The 27,186-nt window shown below is 39.3% G+C and overlaps 1 protein-coding gene across 1 annotated transcript; it reads left to right on the forward strand.

The window, feature by feature from the left end:
- Positions 1–736: 736 nt before the first annotated feature.
- On the forward strand, positions 737–24,275 carry MCHR2 (melanin concentrating hormone receptor 2). The gene is given in 6 exon segments (XM_009480120.1): positions 737–918; positions 8,377–8,586; positions 19,984–20,024; positions 20,027–20,171; positions 22,181–22,300; positions 23,951–24,275. Coding segments are annotated over 6 exon segments (1,023 nt in total).
- The last annotated feature ends 2,911 nt before the right edge of the window (positions 24,276–27,186 follow it).

The raw sequence follows: 27,186 nt of genomic DNA on the forward strand, positions 1-27,186 counted from the left end.
AGTTTGTGCCCATCGCCTCTTGTCCTGTCTCTGGGCACCACTAAGAAGAGTCTGGCTCCAACTCCCCTGCAATGAAGTATTTATACACATTGCTCAGATTCCCCTGAGCCTCCTCTTCTCCAGACTGAACAACCCCAGCTCTCTCAGCCTCTCATATGCCAGATGCACCAGTCCCTTCACTAACTTCATGGGCCTCCAGTAAGTCCTTGTCTCTCTTGTACTGGGAGTCCAGACCTGGATCCAGCACTGCAGATGTGTCACCACAGCAAAGTAAAGGGGGAGAATCATCTGTGTTGTCCTGATGGTAATGCTCTGCCTAATGCAGCACTGGATGCTATTGACCTTCTTTGCTGCAAGGGCACATTGATGGCTTGTGTTCAACTTTATGCCTACTGGGACCACCCCAGCCAAGAGAAAAAGTGGACAGTGGGCTTTCTGAAAGCAGAATACACACTGTGATTCTAAAATGGTGTGTCCTGGATAATTACAAAATCGTTTAAATTAAATGGAGCTATTACATCACAGATTTCATTTTGAAAACAACATCCAGTTCTCTTATGTCCGATCCTGAATGTACAAAATCTTTTTTGTGAAAGGTTTTTATGAAATTCAGATGATCATTAAACAGTAATGTACACTTAGATACCAGACTTAACTAATGATATTCAAATGATTAGTCCACGAATAATTTATTTTCTCTTGCTACTACAGAACTAAGTCCTAAAGTCACTGAAGAATGAGTGAATTTCAGCCTTTCTGTCAGAACGGTACACCAGTCTTGTTTAACAGATCTTGGAGCGGGTGGCACCATTACCAGGCAATCGGTGCTGCAGAGACAATCATCCTTCCCTCTCTGATTGGGATTATCTGTTCAACAGGCTTAGTTGGGAATATCCTCATTGTGTTCATAATAATAAGGTATGGAATTGAATACATTTTGCAATAAGACTGCAATAAGATGACTACACTAAGGAAGTGAATTGCCCAGCAAAGACAGACAAGGATAGCAAGCTTTTCATGTTTCGTTTAGTCATTGACATTTACTTCTTATTAAGCAAAAAAAAAAAAAAAATCATGACTACAGATAGCAGTAATATACGCCTGCTTAGCCTTTTCTGTTATGAGAAAACACTTAAGTGCATGATTGACTTCAAACACATTCAAGGAAACCAAAATACTTGCCTTCTTCCCTGGCTTCCTTTATAATTGGCAGCAATCTTCCCACTAGCACACATAAAAGCTAGACTGAATTTTAAACTTCAGTTATGGCACTAGCCAGGCATTATAGTGTTTTACAAAATGCTTTTAAGATCAGTAGAAATACAGTCTTTTTCTTCTTTGAAAACCGTACTTCTACCTCAGATTATTTTAATAACAGAGCTCTACCTAACTTTTGCCCATTTACAGCAGCTTCCTAGAACTCATTGCTCTTTTCCAGCATCATCTTACTTCTGGAAGCAAGAGCCTTAGTGCCAGTCAAGGATTCTCACACGATGGGAATTAATACCTCAAGATATTTTTGTTGTATTCTGAGAAGTTAAAAATTGCTGAAATTGCTAAAGTTTTGGGGGTCATAAAATCTGACCCAGCCATCCTTTAAGCAAGAAAATACCTTCTAGTTTCTTAATTTTAACAAGACATGTCTTTTTGTATGTAATAAAGAATTTACTGTCAAGGGGCTGATGCTATCATAAACTCTAAACTCATAAGCATGCATCTTGAAAAAGTGGCTTTTATCTTCAGTGTGAATTTAACATGAAGACTTATGACAGCATAAGGCTAATATATGTCACACTCCACAAGGTTTAATAGATGGACTCCACCCCTACATACTGTGCTTTTAAAGGAAAGACTTCCAAAGGCCAACCTAAGACTAAGTGTCTGTTAGTCCCTGAGCTTTACTAAACTTCCCTTGAAAAAAACAGAAATCCAATGCCTGGTACACTCAAGAATATTGTAGCTCATAATCTGAATGTAGAAGAGAAGAAATGTGGAAACAGTATGTCTGAAGTGAACATAATGGCAATACGACTTTTTAAATGTATGAATGAATAGAAAGGAAAAAAGAAATCATTAAGTTTCTAAAAATTAGTTGTAGAGTCTCTAAAATAATAGAATGGAAGGAAACTGAGAAGGAACAAAGATTTTTTTGTGTCCCTGGTGAAAAGCCTTTGTCTAGCTTAAATTAAAATATGAGAGACAGAGGGAATAGACACAGACAATGACTTGAAAAAAAGAATATAATTTAAACCGTATTTGCATTCAAATTTACGGGCGTGAACATTTATAGACATGAAAAGAATTTGAAAATAGTGCATTAAAAAGTTAATGTGGTAGTTACCAACACTAAAAAAGACAGTCACAAACCTCAGACTCTGTAGATGAATGTACATTTAAAATGTAGCTACATTTCAAAAACAGCCATATCAAATTCTCACCTTTCACTAAACAGATCTGCTTCTGCTCAAAGGCTCTGCTTCCAAGTTGTGTCTTTGCTCTTTATTGAACACATTTTCTCATGCATACATTTGAATTTTGTTAGCATTACAGAGTCAATTCTTTTAAGAGAGAAAGAAGCTAGACTATCTCTCTAATTAACTAGAAAGTTATTTACTTTCCAGTAGTAAATGCTTTACTGATGGTAGAACATGGTAAAGAAAGAACTTTGGAATTTCAGCTCCCCAATTTTGTTTGCAGGTCTGCCAGCTAGAGACAAACATTTTAAAGTGTGAATTAAAATTACATTATCTGCAACTTACTTGGAGAAGATAACTAAAAGTCCTAGTAAAAGTTACATGTAATATATGTCTATGCACTGAGATTTAATTTAAAACTTAGTAACTTAGTAACTCAATGACTGTTGCCTGGCCCTCCTTGTGTGAATGAATTTCATTCCCTAGGGAATAATAGAGGGTGTTGAGATACTTTGCTGTTTAATTAAACATAAAATGGTGGAGAAAATGCTGCAAGAATTCAGTGTCAGGCAGAAGTACCCAATGATCTTCATCCCAGCAACCTAGAAAAACTGGTGCCCAAAACTGCAGTTCTGCTAGCGAGCATTTTATGGAAACCTGCTGACTGTGGTGGACCAGCTGGTGGGAGAATGGCTATGTTTTTGTGTGGAGAGGGAAAATGTGATCCAGACAACGCCAATTAGCGGCATTAGTCTCACTTTGTATTTTTAAGGAAGAGTGTGTTACAGAAGAGAAAAGGGAATCAAATACAATTTCCATTATCTATGAATACAGCTTTGCAGATTAACTTGATTTTTAATAAGGTAACTAATAGCAAGTGGTAAAATAGCATTTCCTAAAATAGAGATTGCAAATAAGTGTCATAACACTTATTACTTGCATTCTGAATCTTCAGCTTCAGAAGGTGTATTTGCAACTGAATGTAGTCACCAGTAGAAAATTTTTGAAACCGCTACATACAGCTAGCCTATCCAGATCAGAGATTTGATGTTATCAGATTTTGGATGTTATCATGTCAGAAGTTATTAACTCAGCTAAAGAACAATGTAATGAGTTCAAGGATTATAACATGAGAAAAAAATTAGCTAAATTGTGGGTGGCACTAAGCAATGTTGATAAGAAACAAGTTTCCTGAAACAATTTTCAGGAGAAATAGGTTAATGTGGAACTTTCAGGGACAGATCATGGGGCCAGCCAGCTTTCATATTTTCCCTCAGAGACCTGAGGCAAAGTTTAAGAGTGTGTCAGCAGTATTCCTAATAACATATGCTGGGGACATGTGGCTGATGTGAAGGAGTATAAGACTCATACAGAAAGAACCAGATAAAGAATAGAGGAGGGACTAGAGCAATAGAAATGTGGTAACATTTAATAGCACAAAGCCATAGAATTTTTTTCTTATTTTTTTTTTTTTTATAAATAGGAAGCACTTCTGTCAGTTAGAAAACAACAGAGGAAAAACTCCTGGGATTGCTGTGGGCTGTCAATAGGCTAAAGCTGCGTGGGAAGCACACACAGCTGTAATACATGTAAGTCTCTGCCTTTCCAGGGGAAAGAGGGAAATGCTAAAGCCATTCTCCAGGCTCATAACAAGGCCTGAAATACAACTCTCACCAGCTGTTTCCAGGAAAGATAAGATATTCAGACTGGAATAAGAACCGAAAAGAAATATTACTAGAACCAGAAGAATGGACTACTATGAAAATTCACCTTTTTTTTTAAAAGGCTCAGAGGTGTGTGCTTGCTCTCTAAAAATTCAGGATCAAATACAGCAGAAAGGGTAAAGGACTCTTTAAACTAAAGGCAATTGTGTAGACCCCAGTCAGGAGCTATTAAAAGCTGATAAGTGGAAGGTGATTTTTACCTTCTAGAACAGTGATGTCCTGTGATAGCCTTCAGTAGGAGTAGTGGAAGCAAAAACATTATTTCTGAGATTAAATTACTCTGTTATGAGGAGGTCTTTTCTGATCTTGTTGCCTGTGACAGCTGATGACTCAGTTCTGTGACAAGGGTTATCTCTTCCAATCTTAGGTTCCTGCTTTTCCTAAATCTAGTAGAAAAACCCCAACATGTTAAACAACATACCCAGTGCCCTACAACATTTCTCAGCTGTTCTGTTCTTTAGTCCTCAGAGAGGTGGGAAAGCTAAGCGTCTCTGCATTGAGACAGCATGCTGTCAGTTTACCCTGATTTCCATGATCCTGTTTTAGATTTGCTTCAGAAATAAAAAAACAAGCTAATGTTAGAAATGTGGGACTTCCCATGATCACATTTGGCACAGCAACTGATACATGTCTCTAAGTGATGTTGTCTGGCTTAACTGAGATTCAGTTAAACAGTAATATACTTTTGGTCCAGAATATCTTGGACAAAGTTCTGTAGCTATTGCTAATCCAATGCTAAACATTAGATAATGTTGTTATCCAACAATAGATTAGATAGTTGAATTACTTGGAAGTATTCATTGCTAGATATGGTTAAATGAGGGAAGGCATAGAGGCAGAGATGTAGAACAGAAATGGCTGCCATTTCTTTGTGCAGTTTTTCCTAACTGGTACTGAGCAAGATTCAGTCTCACAAGATTTTATAGGCTTTACACAGTTGTACAGATGTGAGCAAATTTTTTCCAGCCTAACTTTGGTTGTCCAAGGCAGTCATGTGCATCTCTCCATGGAGAGGCACTTCTGAGAGTAATACGTATCATCTTTGTCATATACCTATCTAAGACAGGACAAATTGCCCCCAGACTTCTGTTTCTCTGCAGTGCTTGTAGGAGCCAAGATCACTTGGAGACATTAGAGGTCTAAATTTCAAATTGATAAAATTAGCTAAGAAGAATCCAACCCCTGATTAAAAGGAGAAAAGATAGTACAAGTCTTTCCTGATTAATTATTGAGATGTTTTTTCAGCCACTAGGGGAAAATAACATGCACAGAAATGATCCAAGCGGGAGGACAGAACATGCTTACCAGCACAAAAGGGCTACAAGATAGCGTTAAGTAGGTATAGGACTGCTGCTGTTGGACCAAGGGGACCAAGGATCTAGGTAAACTCCAAGTATGAGAGCAGAAGGGAAGTGGACTATGGTTAACATCAGAGCTGGGAATTTAAAAAAGCTTCCTCCAAGTCAAGCTGGTTTGCTGGGAATGGTTAGATTTTGCAGGGGAGGACAGGCCAAGGTGGGAGGATGGCCTTAATGCTGGTGCTACTTGCCACTGCAGACCTCGCCCATAAAGGGTGCCTTTTTCACCTTTCCTGTTTGAAGAAAGGGTATGTGCTTGTGTTTTTAAATGTGTGATACTTATAAATTATCTTGTCTTTGACCTCAAAGATCACTTACAGATTAACACTTAAGCTTCTAGTTAATGAAGACTCTCTGTCCAGGAGGGTATAAATAAATACTGATGACAGGACATAATGCAGTCAGAGGGGATAAATAATGACTGATGACAACACATAATGCACTTGTCATGTTCCTCGAAGTTGTTACCGGAGTGACAGCCAGTATATGTATTATCACATTGTCGTGTCTGTTCAACACTTCTTTTTTTAATGGATTGGGATCATTCAAACCCATTTTTTTAATGAGTTTAATCTGTAGAAGTGGAATTGAAGAGAAGGGAGGACTAATCACAGATTTGACATATTCACAGATTTTACAGAACAGCAATTGTGCTTTTGTACATTTTTCATATGGTGTTTCAGAGATGGAAATTAACCTGGCATGGGTGGAAAAATGAATTAACCAGCTAATATCTGTGGCTTGAGAAACTGCTGAGAAGCTTTTAAATCTGTGGCAAGAAGGTAGAAAACACTGAAAGGATGAAAAGAACGAAGTTTGAAATTGAGGCTATTGCTATTATTTTCCTGGTGCTTTTATTTTTTTTTTTTTTTTTGGTAAAGTGATAGTTTTAGCAGAAGGCAAGCACCACTGTCTTAATAAAATATAAGAAAGTTATAAACTACAAAATGTGGCCAAAATTATTTGAGATTATAAAGTTTACTGCATAAGTTACCATTTAAATATTATGGCTCTGAGCTACCACAGGAAACTATACAGAAATCTGTATGAAAATACATGTCCTGGTCTCTGGACATTGATCTAAAAAGGCATCATTTTCTGAACCTCAGTGTAAAGCATGAGACAGTGGGTATTACAACACTTCCTTTTACATCAACCATGGGACAGCTGTTCAATGTATATTCTTTGTTGATTAAATTTAGCATAAAGTATGCAAGTTTAGAATTTGAGATTCTCATTCTGTGTCCAAAAGTTATTTCTAATTTAGTATGATTTATCCTGTTAATGTGAATGAAATAAAGCAGAAAAAGACCGTTTTAACTTTTTCATGAAATGACACGTACAGGCGGTTTTCAGATGCTTTGAAACCTGTGTGTTTGAGCATAATGGTACCATTTGACGCCTTGCAGGAAACACAGTTTGGGGCTTTTCTTTTCCTGGAGATTTCGCATCCTTCAAAGTTCACAAAGCTAAACACACTGGAGGAAAAAGAACACATATGCGTCATTCTCTCCACGAGTTCCAGTCATTAGTGCCAGCAGATATACTTTATAGATGTCTCGTTTTTGGTTTCATCATAACCAGATGACAGTGAATCATACTTCATAATATAATAAAAATGTCTGAAAAAATACTTTTGTCTGGCTCATTCCCTCTAGCTTAAATTTGTTTCTTTGGAAACATAGTTATTTCATAGCTTGTAGCATGCAGTGAAGGCAACATGAAAAATATGTAATTAGGAACTCTTCTCACACAGGTCGTTTTGGGAAATGATGGTCATAGAGTTGGACTTCTGAATGTGGTTTGTGGGCAGCCAGGTGGAGTTCTCCCAGCTGCAGGCTGTTCTGTGTCTTCCAGTAAGAATGACAAATAAACTGGTACTTCACAGTAGACTGAAAAAAAAAAAAATGGTTAGAGATACTGAGAGGGAGCCTAGACAAATAGCTTAGACTAGACATCTAATTTTTAAGTGAATTTAGGTAAGCTGATTTCTATATGGAGACTGTGGATAAGGACCCATTTAATAAAGTCCTGTACTTTAAAAAAAAAAAAAAAAAAAAAAAAAAAAAAAAAATCAGTGCTTTTCAAAGATCCTTTGTGCTTCTTTCCTTGATTTGGGAGAATAAGGTAATTTAAAGTCAGGAATTCTTTCAACTGCATGTATAAAATTCCTTCAAGCCTAAATCAGGAGGTGTACTAAGATAAGGATTACATTTTGGTAAAGGAAGCTACAAAGGTGTATATATCACACAAAAACTATGGAATATAGACATTATGAAACTGGCAAATCCAAACTCTCAGTACTTAAATAAACACTGCACATACAGTTTTAACTCAGTTGTTTTCCCTATGTATGTATAAACTTCATGAGACTACCTTTAAATATTTGATTGCATACTATTTTTTTTTTTTCTCAGAGGATCATTCCTCTTTCACCAGTTCCCTTTTTACCTTGAGCACTTGAGAACTTCCTGTACGCATCTTTAAGCAAGATTCAGCCCTGGGTCAACTGCATCACAGGAAAGCTCTGATCTCTCCTCCTATTTATGCTAGGCTGATATTTCTAGAGTTCCCATGTCCATCAAACCTGTGTTTATTTTGAACACTTTATAGTTTTCAAAGAAGGATATGGATAATTGTGCCATTGTTAATAAATTAAATAGCCTGTTCAACCTCACTGGAAAGCAAAATTATGAACGATATATTTCTGTTAGCATAAAATGTTTAGTTTAAAATATCTAGACTCTAAAATAGTGGTTCTAATGGTGTGCTTGTTTGTGTGCAGTTCCATTTTGAGGTCTGCTCTATCAACAGTATACTTGGAAAACAATACAGTAACTATGTCAAGTAACTGTCTCCATGTCTTCCAATTTACTTCAGAACTCAGAAGAAAACTATCCCAGAAATCTACATCTGCAATCTGGCTATAGCAGATTTGGTTCATATCATTGGCATGCCCTTTCTCGTTCACCAATGGGCACGTGGAGGTGAGTGGGTTTTTGGCAGCCCTCTTTGCACTATCATTACCTCCCTGGACACATGCAACCAGTTTACATGCAGTGCCATTATGACCACAATGAGTTTGGACAGGTATGTGGTTTCAGATTTTCATTCTGTACCCAGGGACAATAATACCTGATTGTGTTTATGCAAAGCTGCAGTAATTCAAGAATGAGAAATGCCATCAGTTATGGTTAATGATTTTTTGAAAACTGCAGGAATCTTTTTCTGATGCTCATGGAGGTGGCAGAAGTATTTTAAGTCTCGCTATAGCATCATGCTATGAACAAGGCCTTAAGGGATCCTAGTCACCACCAGTATTACTGTTCTGGGGCTTATCTTTACAGGTGCAGCTTCTAGTAAAGGCTTAATGTCACTAAAACTAGATTTGTTTTAATCATTCTTGTTTAAGACAGAAAACTGGTTTCCAGGCAGACTGCAGAAACCTACTGTATCTGTTATTTTTTAAAACCTTTATTAAAGTGCAGTAAGAGTACAACAAGAACTTTAGCTTTTATCATAACTACAGATTTCAAAAACAGCTTCTGTATATTCTTGATCTTAAGGAAAAAGTGACCAAATTCAGGAAAGAAAAGTCTGCTTTGGACCAAAGAAGTCTTCTTTCACATCAGGGAGAGCATGAAGGAAAACAAAAAGACAAACTTTCCTGCATAGCACGAGGCACTAGTCAATAATTAAGAAGACATTCAAGAGACAACTTTGAACTTATGAGCTAGGATAAATAAACAGGGCCAATGGGAAGGATGGTTGGTAGTGAACTTGTAGCATACAAGGCAGCGTGCTTCCATGGAAGAGGAATATAGTCACTAAAGAGAGGGAGAGAAAAATTATCAGAAAGTAGGAAATTGAAAGTTAGAAATAATTTTGAAATTTATAATGTATGGCTATCAGAGAGAGGCTACGCTAATGCATGATATTACAAGTCTTATTTGGTTGACATGCAGTTAAAAAAAGCCAAGAAATTGTCAATTCCTTTGAAGTTCAATTTTAAAAGCTCTTTTCTTATATTTGCATATGAGTAATGTGGCAAATGACAGTCTTTTCCTATATTCCTAAAGAATGTACACATAGCAGTATCTTTAATCTTACTGTTCAGAGAAAAAAAATTATGGAAAGGACAGTAAGTATTAAGGCAGAAAAAAGACATGATGTCCTAATGAGGAAAAACAATATTAAATCTTGGTATAAAAGATAGTTTATGTCTCAAGTAAAACCATATCTTAAAATAGTCATTTGGGGTTTTTTTTTTCCAAATTACTGAGGGAAAAGAAAGCCTGTGCTTTCTCTATTTTGATGCAAGTTTTTCCATCTCAAATACACTTGCTTAGGGAAAGCTCTTCAAATTACTTCTCTCTGGTTTGTTTTATCACTGCTAATACAAATTATGACACTACAGCCAAGACAGACAAAGGTTTTTCAGATAACAAGCTGCCAAACTGTCTAGTGCTTGATAGTTTCAGAAAAGCACCTCTGAATCCACCTGGCAGCTTTCATGAAGTGAAAAGATTAAATCAGCTCTTTTTCAAAAAATCAGCAGAGTTTATCAGAATTTGTTGGACTGTAAAATCATCCCAAATTTGCAATGAAAGCAAGAAATATCATTACACCTTAGTAAATGCTATGCTAATGTAGCAGTGGGCAGCTTCATGTTCTCTTCCTCATTTCTCAAAAACAAAAGCACTTCTAAAGGAAGACAGGAGCAGGTCATACCTGGGAAGGCACTTCCAGAAGAAGTCTGAGCTGAATAAAATGACTACCACATGCAAATTAATATCTGTCATATTGCTGGATAATGTTTTTATTCCCATAAATCCTCTACTTCGTAATAGGAGTGAACTATGTCATGCAGTGGTCCAACAGAGACTTCAGTATTTCAGCATTTCTTTTTGCAAATCAAATTTCTTTATAAGATCTTCAGAAGTGGCAAAACCAGCTGTTCTCTCCATGGAGCTTTAGGGGTCAATTTATGAGGGGTACAATGTATAAAAGTTTGCTTTTCATTACTCACTTTAATATGAAATAAAAAACATTAAGGAAAGCTGTAAAAACTATGCAAGTTGAGTATGCATATTAAAATTTATGAGAAAGTTTTCTAAACTGACATCAGGCACATTTTTTAATACAGATTCCTGTTCATGCCACAGGCCAACATTACATAAATTAAACCTGAATGAAACTTAGGTAGCAGAATTTTTGCCTATCTGTTAAAAGAAAGCTTCCTAAGAAGCAACCCACACCACTTGCTCTCTGGACGAGGATGCACATAGGCACATGTAGATGACAAGCCTAATATCATTTACCCCCAAGTACATCAAAAGTAAATGTGACTGTTCAATGAAAATAACACCTGCCTAAGTAAAATCAGAACTGCATATGCTGCAGAGAGCATTTCCTTGATCCCAAATATTGGTATAGTCTTATGCTGCAGTCTCTGGTGAGACAGGAGAGACAGTGAGATGGGTCTGGTATCATGTCCTACACTAACATTATTACTTGGAACATTCCAGTAAGTCACTGAACTTAAACTGTATGTGAACATTGCAATTAGCAATGTTAGTGACTTGTTTGGAATGGCAAAGGAACTTTTTGGCCTATGACATTTTAAGAAAAGAGCCAAGACTTACATGTTCAAAGTAACTAATGCTGATTCAGAAGACACATCATTCCTTATTCCTTAATGGCATACAAGATGCAGCTGGTAAAACCTATGCCAGACTTTCTGTCTGTAACAGGAGGCTGTGAGACACATCTCATTCCCTGTAGCATGACTCCACTGGAGCATATCATAGGAAAATGCCATTGTTTGGGTCCCTTCTTACAGTGTGCACCTGCTTCTGACTACTTTGTCTGCAAGCTTTAGTTATAAGAAAAGGTGTAGTCCTCTTGATAGGGGTTCAGGCATAGTTTTGGTATGGCACAGCTGTATAATCTTGTCTCAGCCTCCTAATAAAATTGCTAATGCTAAGCTGTGTGAAAGTACTTAGAGTAGAACTATGTGTGCTAAGAAAGGTAAGTTTGCAGGCAGAGATAAGATAGTTGAGGTGGAGCAGTTGGCAATTCAAAGGTTCAAGAAGAGGAACACTGGCATGAAGAGGTATGAAATACTAACGAGAATCAGGGAGTCTGAAGATGCTCCTTCGCTCCCATTGACAGCTATACAGCAAAGACTGTACAGGGGTGGTAAGAGTATTAACACTTAGCCTAGAAGCCTAGGAGCTTGCTAGCCCTAGCCATCTGTTGTCTATTCTAGTAGCCAATAAATAATTGCTTTTTGTGAATATCCTGTTTGCAAAGTCTCTCTGTGCATGGGAAAAGTTCCCTGAGCAAAGTTCCTGAAGTCTGAGAGATATATAGGGTCCCAGCCAATTTTTAAGGCTGTGTAAACATTTACTTAGCCTGTCCTCTTAAGGTTTCAGGCACATAAATGGAGAGGTGAAGCTGGGAAGATAAATCTGGAGTAAACAGCTCCATGACGGCTGAGAAGAAACAAGCAGGTGTTCCAAGTGTTTGCAGCAGCCAACACTGACAAGCATGAGAAAATGTGTTCCTGGTTTGCCCATTGTTGTAATGTTGCGCTAAGAAATATTTACCAAAGCAGTATCACTGGTAGGGTGGGGCCACATCGTTATGAAGGTTATGGGCTTTCAGTTATTTAAAACCAGAACCACCTGATTTGCCATGGACTAATCCATTTACTCATACTTCACACTCCTTTTTCTGTCACTCGTTGCTTCACTTCACATCCAGTCACAAACACCCCAACCAGAGGAAAAGGTAAAAGCCTTTTAAAAGCTCAGTCTCCTGAGCAGCCCATCATTTGATGTTGAGCATAGTACACTTTTCTGCCTCTTAGAGCAATCCTAACAGCCATACATTTTAAGCCAATACAGATAATAAATTAATAATTAACAATAATTGATGCTAATTAGTGATATTAATGAAAATAATAGTGTCAGTATACTAACTATATCGTGACAATGTGCAATACACAGTAATAATGTTAGACCATAGGACATTGTATTGGGTTTGCATGGCAAGGTTTTGGTAGCAGGGGGGCTACAGGAGTGGCTTCTGTGAGAAGCTGCTAGAAGCTTCCCCTGTGTCCGATAGAGCCAATGCCAGCCAGCTCCAAGACAGACCCGCCGCTGGCCATGGTTAAGCCAATCAGTGACAGTGGCAGTGCTCTGTGATAACTTGTCTAAGAGGGAGGAAAAAAAAGAAACCACCGGGACGCAAACGGCAGCTGGAGTGAGGAGTGAGAATATGTGAGAGGAACAACTGCAGACACCAAGGTCAGTGAAGAAGGAGGGGGAGGAGGTGCTCCAGGCACAGGAGCAGAGATTCCCCTGCAGCCCGTGGTGAAGACCATGGTGAGGCAGGCTGTGCCCCTGCAGCCCATGGAGGTCCATGGGGGAGCAGATATCCACCTGCAGCCCAGGGATGACCCCACGCTGGAGCAGGTGGATGTGCCCGAAGGAGGCTGTGACTCCATGGGAAGCCTGCACTGGAGTAGGCTCCTGCCAGGAGCCGTGGACCCACGGAGAGAGGAGCCCACGCTGGAGCAGGTTTGCTGGCAGGGCTTGTGACCCCATGGGGGACCCACACTGCAGCGGTCCGCTTCTGAAGCACTGCACCCCATGGAAGGGACCCACGCTGGAGCAGTTTGTGAAGAACTGTAGCCCGTGGGAAGGACCCACGTTGGAGAAGTATGTGGAGGACTGTCTCCCATGGGAGGGACCCCACGCTGGAGCAGGGGAAGAGTGTGAGGAGTCCTCCCTTGAGGAGGAAAGAGCGTCAGAGATGACATGTGATGAACTGACCACAACCCCCATGCCCTGTCCCTCTGTGCTGCTTGCGGGGAGGAGGTAGAGAAAATCAGGAGTGAAGTTGAGCCTGGGAAGAAGGGAGGGGTGGGGGGGAGGTGTTTTAAGATTTGGTTTTATTTCTCATTACCCTACTCAGTTTTGGTTGGTAATAAATTAAACTGATTTTCCCCAAATTGAGTCTGTTTTGCCCATGACGGTAATTGCTGAGTGATCTCCCTGTCCTTATCTCAACCCATGAACTTTTTGTTTTATTTTCTGTCCGCTGTCCAATTGAGAAGGGGAGTGATAGAGCAGCTTTGGTAGGCACTTGGCATCCAGCAAGGGTCAACCCACCACAGATGTCAAAGATGATAAGATACATCCAGAGGCAGGAAGAAGAAAAGCGAGGAAAAATCCAAGATCTAAGACATGTTTCCCTTCTACTTGTCCTATATGCATGACAGAAATATGACCACATGTTTATGGCTTTGCTAGAAATCAGACAAGATGACATGCAGTTAGCTACAACATTAACTAGGAGCACATGCTCCCATGAAATACCTTCTCTTTCAAAGTGTCACTTTGGCTTTCGTGATCGTACCACCTACCTTTGGTGATGGTTGGTCTCATAGAAGATCCTCCAGGCAGCGTTGTAACAGCAAGTTTGGAAAAGGCAAAAAGAAATGCAGTATTAGGCATGGGTAACAGGCACCACATACCTGGTGCCTTGTGCTTTTTGAGAGCTCTGTAGGCTCCATCACTGCGTCCTTCTGTAGCTCTCTGTCAGAGACACAACTCAGACACTCTTGTTATCGTTTGTTTCAGGTAAGTATTCTTCAGACCTTTCCCAACAAAAGACTCTTTTATTACTGATAGTTACTTTGTCAGATGAGGGCACATGTCTGCCTTTAAGTCCCACTCTCTGTCTGAAGTGGAAATTACCCCATATTTTCAAAACAGCATGTTTTCCCAAATGCACCATTCACATTTCATTTCATAAATTTATCATCAGACAATAGGCAAGATTGAAAATTACATCCAAACTGAATAGAAAACCACTGCTGCAACGGAATGGAGACAAAAGCTGCTTGAGAAGTGTTTAGGGTGAGATTAATTTCTTATTGTCTGGGGAAGGGTAAGTCAGAATACCATCAGGTTGGAATAAGTTTGAGTTCTATCAAGAAAAAGAATCATTTACATTTACATTGAATTGAATTTCTGGTGGTTTTTTCATTCCATTCAGTCAAATTATTTCCTTTTCATCTTTAAGTTTATTAAATGACTTTTTTCTTTTGCTCAGATGAATATTAAAAATGAGAACTAGAAACCCAGGGAAATTATCCTTTAAAGTCACATATCAGTACATGAAAATTTCCAGCAAAATAATTGATCCAGAAAGTGTGAAAAGTCCTTTTACATAGGGAAATACATATATATACAGGCCAGATTTTAGTACCCTCACCTGCATCATTAGTAACCTGCCATTTTCTTTTGTGAGAATCCTATGAAAACTCAGCTGTATATCCAGGAAGACAAAGTCTACACAGCAAAAGGAGCCAGCGTCAGCCAGCCCATAGGCAGTGGTGCGCACCTCTGGAGCTGGAAGATGTGGGTTCAGCACCCATCCCAGGCTAAGGGGGTTCCTTTGCACATGCCATTCCTTTCCCTTAATGATCTTCAATGCCTATTAACACATTTAACTTTATTACAAACCACTACACCGCAGCTGCTATCAAAATGAGTTACATTCACTGTTGATAAGTCCTGAGCTGCGCTGGGCTCTGGTTTTTGAACAAAGGCAGTATCATCCATTAAGCCACACGTCACATGGTGCCTTAAGAGCCTCAGCTTTTTGCATTGCTAACAGCCCTCTCTCTGAAGCTCTGTAGCTGGCTTTCTGCTGGCAGCTCTGCGGCCAGTCACCCAAGCTGCCGCAGCAGCCTTTCCCAGAGCCTCTGTTCCCACGCTGTGGATCTTGCACTGTTATCCTCCCGGCCCTGCACCTGCAAACCCAACTGCATTGTTACAGTGGGTTCTCATGGGAAGTGACTGCCACCAGTGTGAGAATCACCCCTTCTTCCCCTCCCTTTTCCTATCCTGTGGTCAAAGCTTCTGGTTGACATTAGTGGACCCAAAAACATGCACGCCCCAAACTTAACAGCAAGTCAGCGTGCGGCCTCAACAAAGCGTGCTCTCAGCAATACCAACAGCATCATAGGCAGGAGCAACTGGTAAGAAGTGAGTCATGATGAAAACTATGCTGATACTGTGGAAAATGCATTACAGGGGGAACCATGTATGGCACTGGAGAAGACACCCAGAGAAGGATGCTTGTCTGGAGACCCCCCATTGCTTCTCTTCCCAGCTGGCCTCTCAGGACAGCTTTACCTTTCTACTGTCTATCTTTTCACTTTGATTTTTCCCTTAAGTAGCTATATGCCATCAACTACAGACCCTGGTAATAAATCTCTGTGCATGTGAACGTGTCTTAAAACCTTTTGTACAATACACAGTTCTAAAAGAGCTAATAAGAAATAAACAATGTCTTTGTGGTTAGGTACCTTGTGAGCTTAAGCAGCTTGAAACGAAAAGGAGATCTCACTGAAACATTCCTGCTAAGCAGAAGCACATGAAAGCATTGAAAGCATTAACGTGTTTTTGTATCACCCAACTGTAGGCACAAGATAAAGTTCAGTCTCTCGTTAATGGCAGGCAACAGGCATGTCTAAGAGGTGACTCACAGGGTGTATGGAGAGCACAGCAAAGGATGGAAAATCATCTCCTGTCACCCTCCTTGCAGCCTGCAGGAAGAGGGTTGCCTGGTTAGGTGCACTTCTTACTCCATGTCAGCTACTAATGTCACTTTTCTGTGCTTCCCCCATGCGTCCCATTTCCGTCTTACACACTTTCATTTTTTCACAAATACTTCCTTTAATTCACAGTTTATTTGCTGGGGTTTTTTTTTTTTTTTTTTTGGTAATGTCCATTGTAACTTTCTTCAGTCTTCATTCTTTGGAAACATCTCTGCTGCCAATTTTAAAAATTGCTCCCTTACTTTGCATGGAGATGTTGTTTGCACCACTTGAAAAATGAAAGCAAGCCCAAAGCATACATAGTATACTGCTCAAAGCATACATAATATACTGTGCTTACATGGAGACTGAGGTCAAATTTTGTGTAAAGCGGGAGTAATCGCAAGTTTTAAGAACTTGAGAAGCCTGTAAATTAGTCTCAATGAGAATGATCCTGTAAGCAATATCAGTGTCAGAAGCTATTTCCATGGGGTAGCCAGTGAAATAGGAGAGGTAGCTGTACCAAGAATGGTAAAAAGCAGTTCTACTATTGCAAATGTATAGGATTTCTGTTCTTTCTGTCACCATCATGAGGACTGAGAATAACTGCATGAAATTGAACATAGCTTTTTAAGATATCATATGCCAGAAAAGCCTTTTGTCGATTCTAGCAACAATGGCCATTACTTTAACCTTATTTAGTGAAAAGAACTTGGTTGCAAAGCTTGAATAATGAAAGAAATCTCTTTCATACTCATATTCAAGCAAGACTGAAAATAATTTATCCCATGAAATATGGATCTTTCTTGATCCTGTGCACTGGTTCTTGATCTTCATTGGCCCAAGGGCAATAATACGACAGAATTGAGGCGCTGCAGGCACCTTGTTCTGACAGGCTGATGAACCCAATCTGTGAAAAACAAGTATGGGACCTTGAGCAACATTCCAAGGTCTTGCAGGCAACAAGGATCTTCTGATTTGTATCAGATATTTATATCGTGTGAAATGTGCAAGTGTGGCTACATATTAATGCAGATACAGCAACACAGCCGTCATGGTTAAACCACAACAACAGCAAAGGAATGACAGGTATTGAAAGTTACTGCTGTCCAGTTAATGATATTTCTGGTTATTTACTGGTACCAGTACTGGACTATTTAATCCATAGTCTAATTAAACTTGAGGTTTCAGCCTGGTGAACATATTTTTAAGCAGCCAGTCACTTACTAAGCTTCTGCTCTCAGCTGCATTGAAGAAAATTCACAGCAGTGTTCCTGGTTTTAGTAGAGTAAATGTAGGTGAATAGCAGGGTAGCTGAAAGCAAAATGCAAGGTTCAATTTGCACACATTGCAGTTGGTGTTATATACGTCTATCTGGCTTCTTGTATTTTTAACAATGTAAATCTAGAATAACTCCACCAAACCCTGTTCCTTTATTTCTAATAATTTAATCAACCTAATACATGTCTACACCTGTTTTTCTTTCATGAAGTGCTTTTAAGAAGGGATCACATTATTATGAAGACTGTTCCTTGCAGGCTTTGATTGTGTTTTTTCCTGCATTTTTCTCCCTTGATCTTTGAACAACATAAATAGTTCACTGATTGAGAGAGAGTTTTTCATTTCTAGCTAAGGTATAGCTTGAGAGCGATAGAGAATTAATCTCTAATGGCTGTCTTGTTGGACTTGTCTGGACTTGTTGGACTGTCTTGTTTTGTTGGGCTGCCATTTTTTTCTTCTCTACAAGCACTAAAGTTCAGTGAAAATTTCACCAGTATTTAAACATTTCTGGTTTATCCTTTCAACTTGTACAAGTATTTAATACTCTGACATGAAGTCAACAGGATGGAATTTGGTAGAGAAGCTGCTAATAGCCAATCACTAAGAAAATTATTTTCAAGTATTGTTTAAATTCCTACACAATTTGTCTTTCTCAGCAGCTATCAAATCACTCATTTTCAGTTAATTTCAGAAAATTACAATTTCAAAAGATTTCTGTCACTATGATTCAGAGTTTTCAGTCTTTTTAAAAGAAACTGAATCAACCTATCTCCCACAAAAGAGATGTGTTTCACTGCTACCACCCAAAATCTTCCAGTGTTATGCAGGAAAAGGCATGTGTGATATAGCTGAAAAGGACAGAATTAAATTTTTAGTCCATTTTGTAGAGTCTGGTCATAAAATAGATGTTTTCTACCCCCAAAAAAATGCCCCAAAGCTTCCTCTCTCCTTTTTTTGTGTAAAACTTTGATATAATTTGTTATTAATTTAAGAACAATTAATTGATAAATGGATGAACCGAGTTTTCTCCATAAGTTTAATCTCACCCATTTCTCTTCAGCGTTATGGTTCCTCACCCACCCACCAGCTCCTGCTGCCAGAGTTTGTGTTCTTCCACTTGCCCTTTACCCCGTCATTGGGAATGAGTTGGCTGACATGGGGCCAAGGCAGAAGCATAAGCCTCCAGTCACCCACAGTCTGAGTGGCAATGGGTACAGCCACCACTAGGAAGGCTAGGACGTCAGTGGTAGACCTCTCATCACATATCAGGGGGATCATAACTGATCATATCCTTAAGCTGGCAGCAATGTGATGAGAATCATCCCTCTGCCAGGGTCTCCACTAGGAGACCCTGCTGATGAGAGCTGTAGCCGCAGCAGCTTGCCTGTGGAGCACCAAAGTGAGGTCACTGGTGCTGGTTTCTGGTTGTCTCATGTGGTTTATATTACCTCAAAGCCATCACAGGGCAGTGCTGCAGCTTCCCTCAAACTGCTTTGCAAAACATAGTGAGTTTGACAACCACAAAACAACACCAAGACCAAGGGCAATGGAAATTTTCAGCCTTCGTTGCATTGCATACCGTCTGCACCCAGTCCTTTTGGCCAGGCCTACAGCTGGTCCCAGTATGCCACATTCTGCATGAACAAAGGATGGAAAGAAAAAGGAAGAAATTCATTGTCAGACTTCTTTATCTTTGTTGAATTTATTCTAAGATGATCTGACATTATTCTTCCTAAACAAGTTTTTAAGTAGTGAATCAGTGGCCATGTTAGTAGGTAGTCTGATCTCATCTGGAAATGAAAAGGTGTACCAAATGCAGTGGACTTTGTACTTACCCTACTCACTCCTGAAAAAAATAGAGGGAAAATACACCCCGCTTTATCTTCCCCTTCTTTTTTAAGACATGTGAATAATTGCATTTAATATTCTGCTTTCAGCTCAAAGATTGCCCACTTTAATCCATTTTGATCTGATAGATTAAAGTTCACCCCAATGTTTTACAAAATGTGAAGGTCATGAAAAAGAAGTATAATTTGGTTTGTATTGTAAGCCGCTGCTAACTGAAGGTTACTTCTAAGGTAGTGAAGTCTTTCAGTTGTATCTTCAGTTATGTGGAGACTAAACATTTAAATTACAACTGTAACAGACTTGAACACTCCTAGAGCTAAAATATATCAGAAAGTTCTATTTTGTTTTTAATAGCAGTCTTGCCTGTATTAAAATTATCTGCAGTGCTTTTCCAGAACTAACTTCATCTCAGATTTTGTCTCTGCCTGCTTCTTGTATGTCTGAGTTTTTAAACTCCATATCCTACATGTTAATCTACTATAATTTATTAATAACTCTTATCATATTAATTAAATAATTTTGTGACCAAAACCATGATCAGTTACAACAACACTTGTTGAATGTTAAAGGAATTGCTTGAATAAAAGCCATTCTGGCATGTTGTACTAGAGAATTTTTTAAAAATGCAGTTTCCTTCCCTTGTGATGGCAATTTTTAGAATATTTATTTTGCAGTCAACAATACTAATCTAAATATTTTATTGTTGTTCTATTTTATTACTATTTTACCTGCTTGTACAGGTACCTCGCTCTTGTCCGGCCATTTCACCTAAACCACCTGAGAACAAGACAGTTTGAGTCAATTTATGTTTATGGGTGGCATCACTTATTCTGATGTGCCCTGTGTGGGTCTCCTCAAAAGTAATAAGGTTCAAAGATGGTTTGGAAAGTTGCACTTTTGATCTAACCTCACCTTATGATGTTCTCTGGTAAGCTTTCAAGGCTCGGGGGATCATGTCTTCAGCTGGTGTTGAGGAAACCACCCATTTTGTCTTTGACATCCCTGACAGGCAGACAGATGGATGGATGGATGGATGGACAGATAGATAGATGGATGGAATAGAATTAAAGGCTGAAGCTGAGCCTTGTATCATTCAAATCGCTGCATCTCAGATTGTATTGGTAATATAGAGGCAGCCCCAGCGTGATCAAGTTCAGCAAGACAGCTCCCACACAACAAATGTAACAGTGAAGGATTTCTGTTTCTCCTTATCTTCTCTTGCTGCATTTAGGTAACTGTTGTTCACCAATGGGATCTCATTGCCCTTTCTGACCTGGCAGATTGTCATGTTTGGAAGATACAGATCACAGGAGTGATTAAATATTCCTCAAATTGTATACATGACTTCCCAGTATTTTATGGCCAAGCAGATTCCTGCCTATTTGTTGAATTCAAGCTAGCTTTTTGAGTGATGACTAGCAAGCAGCATAAAAGAAAATTTTAAAAACCTTGCATAAGAGAGAGCAAATTTTGGCTGATACTGGGTGGGTTTATATTAGCATCTTCATTTGTATAAGGAAGGTATTTTTGGAGTGAGTATCCCGATTGCCTCTAATTACTACACTTGAGTTTACATTATTCAGCAGTCTCAGAGCACATGATCTGTATTCTTTTCAGGTGAAATCAGACTGGAAAAAGTGCACCAGGAACTCAATGAATGGACTCCAACCACTATTGTGTAGTCAGTCTTCAATCCACAGGATCCAATTAGAGAAAATTCAAAGTTAAACCCCCTAACATGAGTATAATGTGTCATGTCCTAAGCACCAAGTGCTTCACTCTACAGAATTTCACTACTCATTTGTACTACTTGTTAATGTAGACAAAGCCTAAAAAAGTGTATTTGAGCCTTTTTCATTCCAGCCTCCCTCTCCGCCTCCCCCCTCAATTGAATTGCAACCAGATTTTTAATGGAGTTAATTCTAACTCTAGAGCACCAGAAAAAAAAGAAAAAATGTGTAACAGTACAGAAGTTAAATATTTTAATGTCAGCAAAGCTTGATGAAATTCACTGCTGAAGACAAGGTATTAATAAAAATGAAATATGACTGGTTATCTTCAAGAACTTGTGAAGGACATGAGATCCTCAATAGCCTGAAAGAAATCAGATAAAATAGAAGAAAAACAGGGTTGAAAGGATTTTGGGAATTCAGTCTAGTCCATCCTCTCTCATATGGCATCAATTGTCAGAGGCTTGTTTAATTCCACATTAAAGGTTTTAACACAGAAAAGTATGAAGACAAGTAAAAGGATACTCTGGTAGATAGAGTAAAAAACAATGATCTTCTATAACCAGAAAGTTTAACAAATTATTAAACTGTCAATATGTAAGGTCATAAGAAAAACTCTATGTCTATTTGTCAGGAACAAATTGTAACAAAACAATCTAATTTCCTTCTTTGATGGAAGTTCTCCAGTTGATAAAGAATAAATGGAAACAAAATAACTTGAATTATAACAAAATACCAGCAAACCAGCTAGGAAAGATGGTGTAGATTAGATTACAGTAATGAGGCAAGAATGGTTGAAAAAACTGTGCTCAGAAGGTGGTCATCACTGGTCTACTATCAGACTGGCAAAATGTCAGGGGGCTAAGCAGACTGTGTCCTGCATAAATGCTTGCAAGAGTTTTCACTAATTATACAGATGCTGGAAAAATCACACACATACAGAATTTGGAAAGCCGAGAGGTGTAATTTGTAGTTATTTTCTTGTAGTCAGCAGTATTCCTAGAAGTGCTGAACACAGACTTTATTACTTAAAAGTACTTGCAGTTCTAGGTAGTTGCTGTTGCATAAAACAGGCTCCATGTATCTCTAATCAAGAATCACAAATCAGAGACCACTTCATGAAAAATGTCATTTATATTTTTTTTATGTTTATGAGATGGTCTTTGTGTAATCACCTTGTTCGTTCTTTTTGCATTTTGTTTTACAGGTATATACTTTATCTTACTGTAACAACTTTCTTTTTTCCTTTACCACTGATATTTATTTGCTATATTTTAATTTTATGTTACACGTGGGAGTTGTATGAGCAAAACAAGAAAGCAGGAAGGTATTTTTCATGCTTCTTCCTATTTCAGATGCTCTGCTCATACTGCCAAGGTTTTATACGTAACAGGCCAAAAGGATTAGTCCTAAAACAACATTTAGGCACTCCATCATGTAACTTTCAGTGCTTCAGACACTACCTTAGGTTCCCAGGAAACAGACTAGGGATGGGATTCAGAGGAGGGAGCAAGGTAACCCATTAGAAGGAAACACTGAGGAGAAAGTTATGGCTGAAGTCCTCAGCTTGCCTGAGGACAACAAAAAGGCATGACCCAAACCTGCACTTCTGGCTGTGGGAAGGCACCTGCCCATCGGGGTCCTGTGGTTCCAAGCTCTCAGTTCAAGGATTAGGAAACCTTGGGAGGATCTGGGTGCTAGGTCTGGTACCAGCCACCGTGGCCTGGGGGGCTGCAGGTTAGGTGCTTCCAGGCTGCATTGCCCCTCCTGTGGGAAGGGGACTCCAAGCCCCACAGGGATCCCCAGCCACCATCCACAGCCTGGGGAAGCCCAGGCAATACAAGAAAATTGAAACATAAAACACATGAAATATAATTTCCCAGTTTCCATGGCAGCAGCTCCTAGTCAGCATGTTTTAGTTCTAGGACTTATAGAATCATAGAATCATAGAATCGTTTAGGTTGGAAAAGACCTTTAAGATCATCCAGTCCAACCATTAACCTACACTACCAAGTCTACTCTAAGCCAATCAAGGGTAGACTAGACTAAACCATGTCCCAAAGTGCCACATCTACCCGTTTTTTGAACACTTCCAGGGATGGGGACTCCACCACCTCTCTGGGCAGCCTGTTCCAATGCTTGACCACCCTTTCCGTAAAGAAATTTTTCCTAATTTCCAACCTAAGCCTCCCCTGGCGCAGCTTAAGCCCATTTCCTCTCGTCCTATCGCCAACTACTTGGGAGAAGAGACCAACACCCACCTCACTACAGCCTCCTTTCAGGTAGTTGTAGAGAGCAATAAGGTCTCCCCTCAGCCTCCTCTTCTCCAGACTAAACAACCCCAGTTCCCTCAGCCACTCCTCATAAGGCCTGTGCTCCAGACCCTTCACCAGCTTTGTTGCCCTTTTCTGAACACGCTCCAGGACCTCAATGTCTTTCTTGTACTGAGGAGCCCAAAACTGGACTTTGTGTGCTTTGAATTTCAGCTTCTACAAATTTTCTGTTAAAAAGGAAATTGATTTCCATTTTAGTGTGTTTTTTAATTCCTCAGGCAGGAGGATCATTTACTTCTTTTCTCTAAGTCTTGTCTCCTTTAGGCTCATAATAGTCATGTTTTAACTGGATTTTTCTGTTCCAGTTGTTAGCAAAAAAAATGTAGTCATAGATGAAAAGGAATGCAAAGCTATATAGCTCCCATGTTGGAAGCATTTTTAATGAAAATAATTGTCAGTATTTCATCAAATATATGTAAGCAGTTGTCAGTGGCTCCTGTACGTGTGTGTCGTAGGATCGAATTCAGCCTAAGCAGAAGAAATAATAATGTGCAAACAACAAAAAAAACGAAGTTGTTGAGAGCTGGCTTTCGCCTGCACTGTAGGTGAATTTGGTCTCAAATAACTGCCATTCATCGGTACACTCAAGCCATGATATCATTTTCCTATCCTTTGTGTGCTAGGGATCCTTCTTTGTTTTGCAGTTACACCACCAGTATCCCCAGGCAAAGAGTCATGAGGCTCACTAAGATGGTGGTTGCTCTGGTAAGCATGTTTGTGGTAAGCGCTGTCCCGTTCCATGTGATCCAGATCATGAATTTTCAGGTTTCTCAGCCGATCCTGACCTTCTCCGTGAGCTACTGCATCTTCATCTGCCTCAGCTATGCCAGCAGCAGCGTTAATCCATTTCTCTACATCCTACTTAGTGGGAAATTCCAGAAGCGTCTCAGGCAGTGCACAAACGTCGAAGTCAGGATGGCAGAACGGGATGTCAACTTCATCGAAAACACCCTCAAGTCAAGTTTTTGAAAGGAGGGTCTTCTCCCAAGAAAAATGTATTATCTATGTGTAGATTTTATCAGTTGCAATAGATAGGCCTGATTTCACTGCCTTCGTGAAAGTGTAACTCAGAAGTGGCTTTGTTGCTGGAATTGCACCAGTGTCAAGCTGATGTAAGAAGAGGATCTGCACCACTGTTTGAAAGGTTAGAGCTCTTAGAGGAGGGATTCTCTGCAAAAATATTCTTTGTTACTGTGCCATTGCTTTTTTTTTTAATGATGAGTTGTACATAGATGAACCAAATATATGGCAACAAAAGTGGATTTTAAAAACTGTAGTCCTCTCGTAGTAAGAAGATAGAATGACTGTGGCAGGCATTTGGGATCTGACACTGTGTGAAGTCATGGAAACTGTAAGTTAATGACCAAAAGAGACTTAGTTACTGATGACTCAGAAGGGGGTAACTATTGATTTTTAGCCTATCTACAGCTGTCTCATCTGGCACTCGCTTCTGCAGCTATTAAAGGCAGGGGAGAGACATAAAAGGCCCTTTTGGAGGAAAACTACTTTTGAATTAACCTTTGTACATGTCCTTGCAAGGAAAGAAGTGAATTCACAGTGTGCGTCATTGGAAAGTATTAAACCTAAGTTTTGAAAAGAACCGTATGTTTCAGGGATATGTCTTTGCTTCTCTTTTCTCAAGTCAGCCCCGAGAAGTGTGTTCAGTCCTGAAAGAGCTCAGTGCTGGTCTCACTACAATGAGTGCCAAGAGGAACTTAGTGCTTGCCCAGGATGCACTCTCACTCATTTCAAGAGGGACAGAAGAATGCCTGCTTGTTGTCAACGCTTAATTCACAAGATTTCTAGTAGTCAGATGTAATCAAGGGTATTATTAGAACCTTGCCAACTAATACAGAAAATTGGTGGAAAAAAAAATTCTATCGAAAAACCTAATGTTCTTGAGAGATGTTCACAGTTTTGGCGTTCACCACACTGTGGGTTTATCTGCATCATGTTCTCTCCTCAGAGCACTTTCTCTTATCTCAGCACTTCACTTATCACTTTATTGGGTGAAAATAATATTTCACTAGGGCCAGAAGTTTTATGGCTACAGTATTCTTGTTATTCAGAGACCTGATGAATCTGAAACACTTAGGATACACCTCCTCACACTTGCAGTTAGCTCCCGTCTTGTTGTCCCTTCCCAAATGGGCCTTTTATTCATTTATTTGCAGCACTGTGGAGGCCGTGCTTTGTGATCTGCCAGCCCACTGCAGGACCTATGACAGAGGACAGAAGAAAACGTCTTTCACGGGGGGAAGGCTGGGCTGCACATTCCCAAACTCTGGATTGAGGTACTGCCCTGTCTTCTCCTGCCATCACGTGGCATCTGCCAGTCCCATAGGTTCTCACACATACAGAAAAAGGAGTTTAAGGGGTTTGAAATCACTATTCATAGTGTAAAGTCAAACCTTCACATAGAAAATGCATCACAAAACATTTGTGATAGTGTTATTGTAACCATAGTAGTCTAAGGGAAAACTCAAGATAAATTTTATGAGTGGAGGAAATATCGTCATTAAACCCTACAGGACAGCTGCAAAATGATAAGATTTCAACATGTAAGGGTTTGTGCAGATCTGAAAAGGTTGTCAACTTTTCCCAGCTGGATGAATCAATCTATTTCCTGGGTTTTGTTCCTCTCTCTCTTTTTTGTTGTTTTCCTTTTCATTATATTATTATTATTATTATTATTATTATTATTATTATTATTACTACTACTACTACTCTTACTATTTTGCTACACAAAAGCTATAATTTTAAAAAGTTTTTTTAAAGATACTTACTTGCAATATGGTGAGTAGTATCTGTGTACAGATAAGGGGTACACTCATACCTTCAGATAATTTTTTTATTACTTATTTTGCATGTAACACTTGTTTAAAATGCAGCATTTTTGATCAGGACTATTAACATTGTGCTGCAACCACCATCCAGTCCATCATTTCAAGATTTTACTCTATTTGAGCTTATGGTAATAGGTTGAGGGGGAAAATATTCAGTCATTAAATCAGAGCATTCCAGCTGAGTTTCCAAACCATCAGGAAGCCAACCCTGACTGTAATCCAGGGCACTGTGGACCTGAAACTGCTTCCAGAAAATTAAATGTCAAAGCTTTGGGATTTAATAATGTATCACCTGTTACCTACATTGTGATGACTATTGTAATCCCATCATCCAGTCTAAAACACTGACTGCATGAGCAAACTGGATGCCTAAGTGAAACTGGATAGCTTAGGAGTTGGTAATGGCATGATATATGCAGCATTCCCTATCCAGTAAAAGCACTTAACAGACTTACTGCATTTTAAGTCTCACAGAACTGAATGTATGCATGTGACTATGTGATTTGCCATACTGGGGCCCACATCTTCTAGTCCAAATGCCACTACCATCTGGAGATGAATTTACAGGGCATACTCAATTTAAAGGTATGTGCAGAGGGAGAAAAGAGAGAGAGGACGTCTGTTCACAGTTCCTAGCAGGTAAGTGTTTGGAAATAGTCGCAGACATAGCTAGCACTTGAGAGGTGATCTTGCTGAGGAATACAATAGGAAGACTATTCTTGCCTTCAGAAATATTTCCTGGAGCTGGATTTCAAAGGACTGAGTTTATACCCATGTATGTATTTGGGCCAGGATCCCCTATCATGGCCATGCTGCTGTGGAGCAGTAATGTCTTCTGTCACTTGTGCGGTCTGTCAGTTCCCTCCTGCCTTGAAAGAAAATAAACATCACCTGGGTGGTTCTTCAAGGGGAAACAGCACCATCCAAGTCAACAGCAGTCTCAGGAATGCAGTGATTTCCTGTTTGTTTGTGCATGGAACACATTTGCACATTTGAATATTTGTAGGGAAATTTTCCACACAGTTAAGTGTATT

This window comes from Pelecanus crispus, chromosome 3 (genome assembly GCF_030463565.1).
Source record: "Pelecanus crispus isolate bPelCri1 chromosome 3, bPelCri1.pri, whole genome shotgun sequence".
In the NCBI taxonomy this organism is placed as follows: Eukaryota; Metazoa; Chordata; class Aves; order Pelecaniformes; family Pelecanidae; genus Pelecanus; species Pelecanus crispus.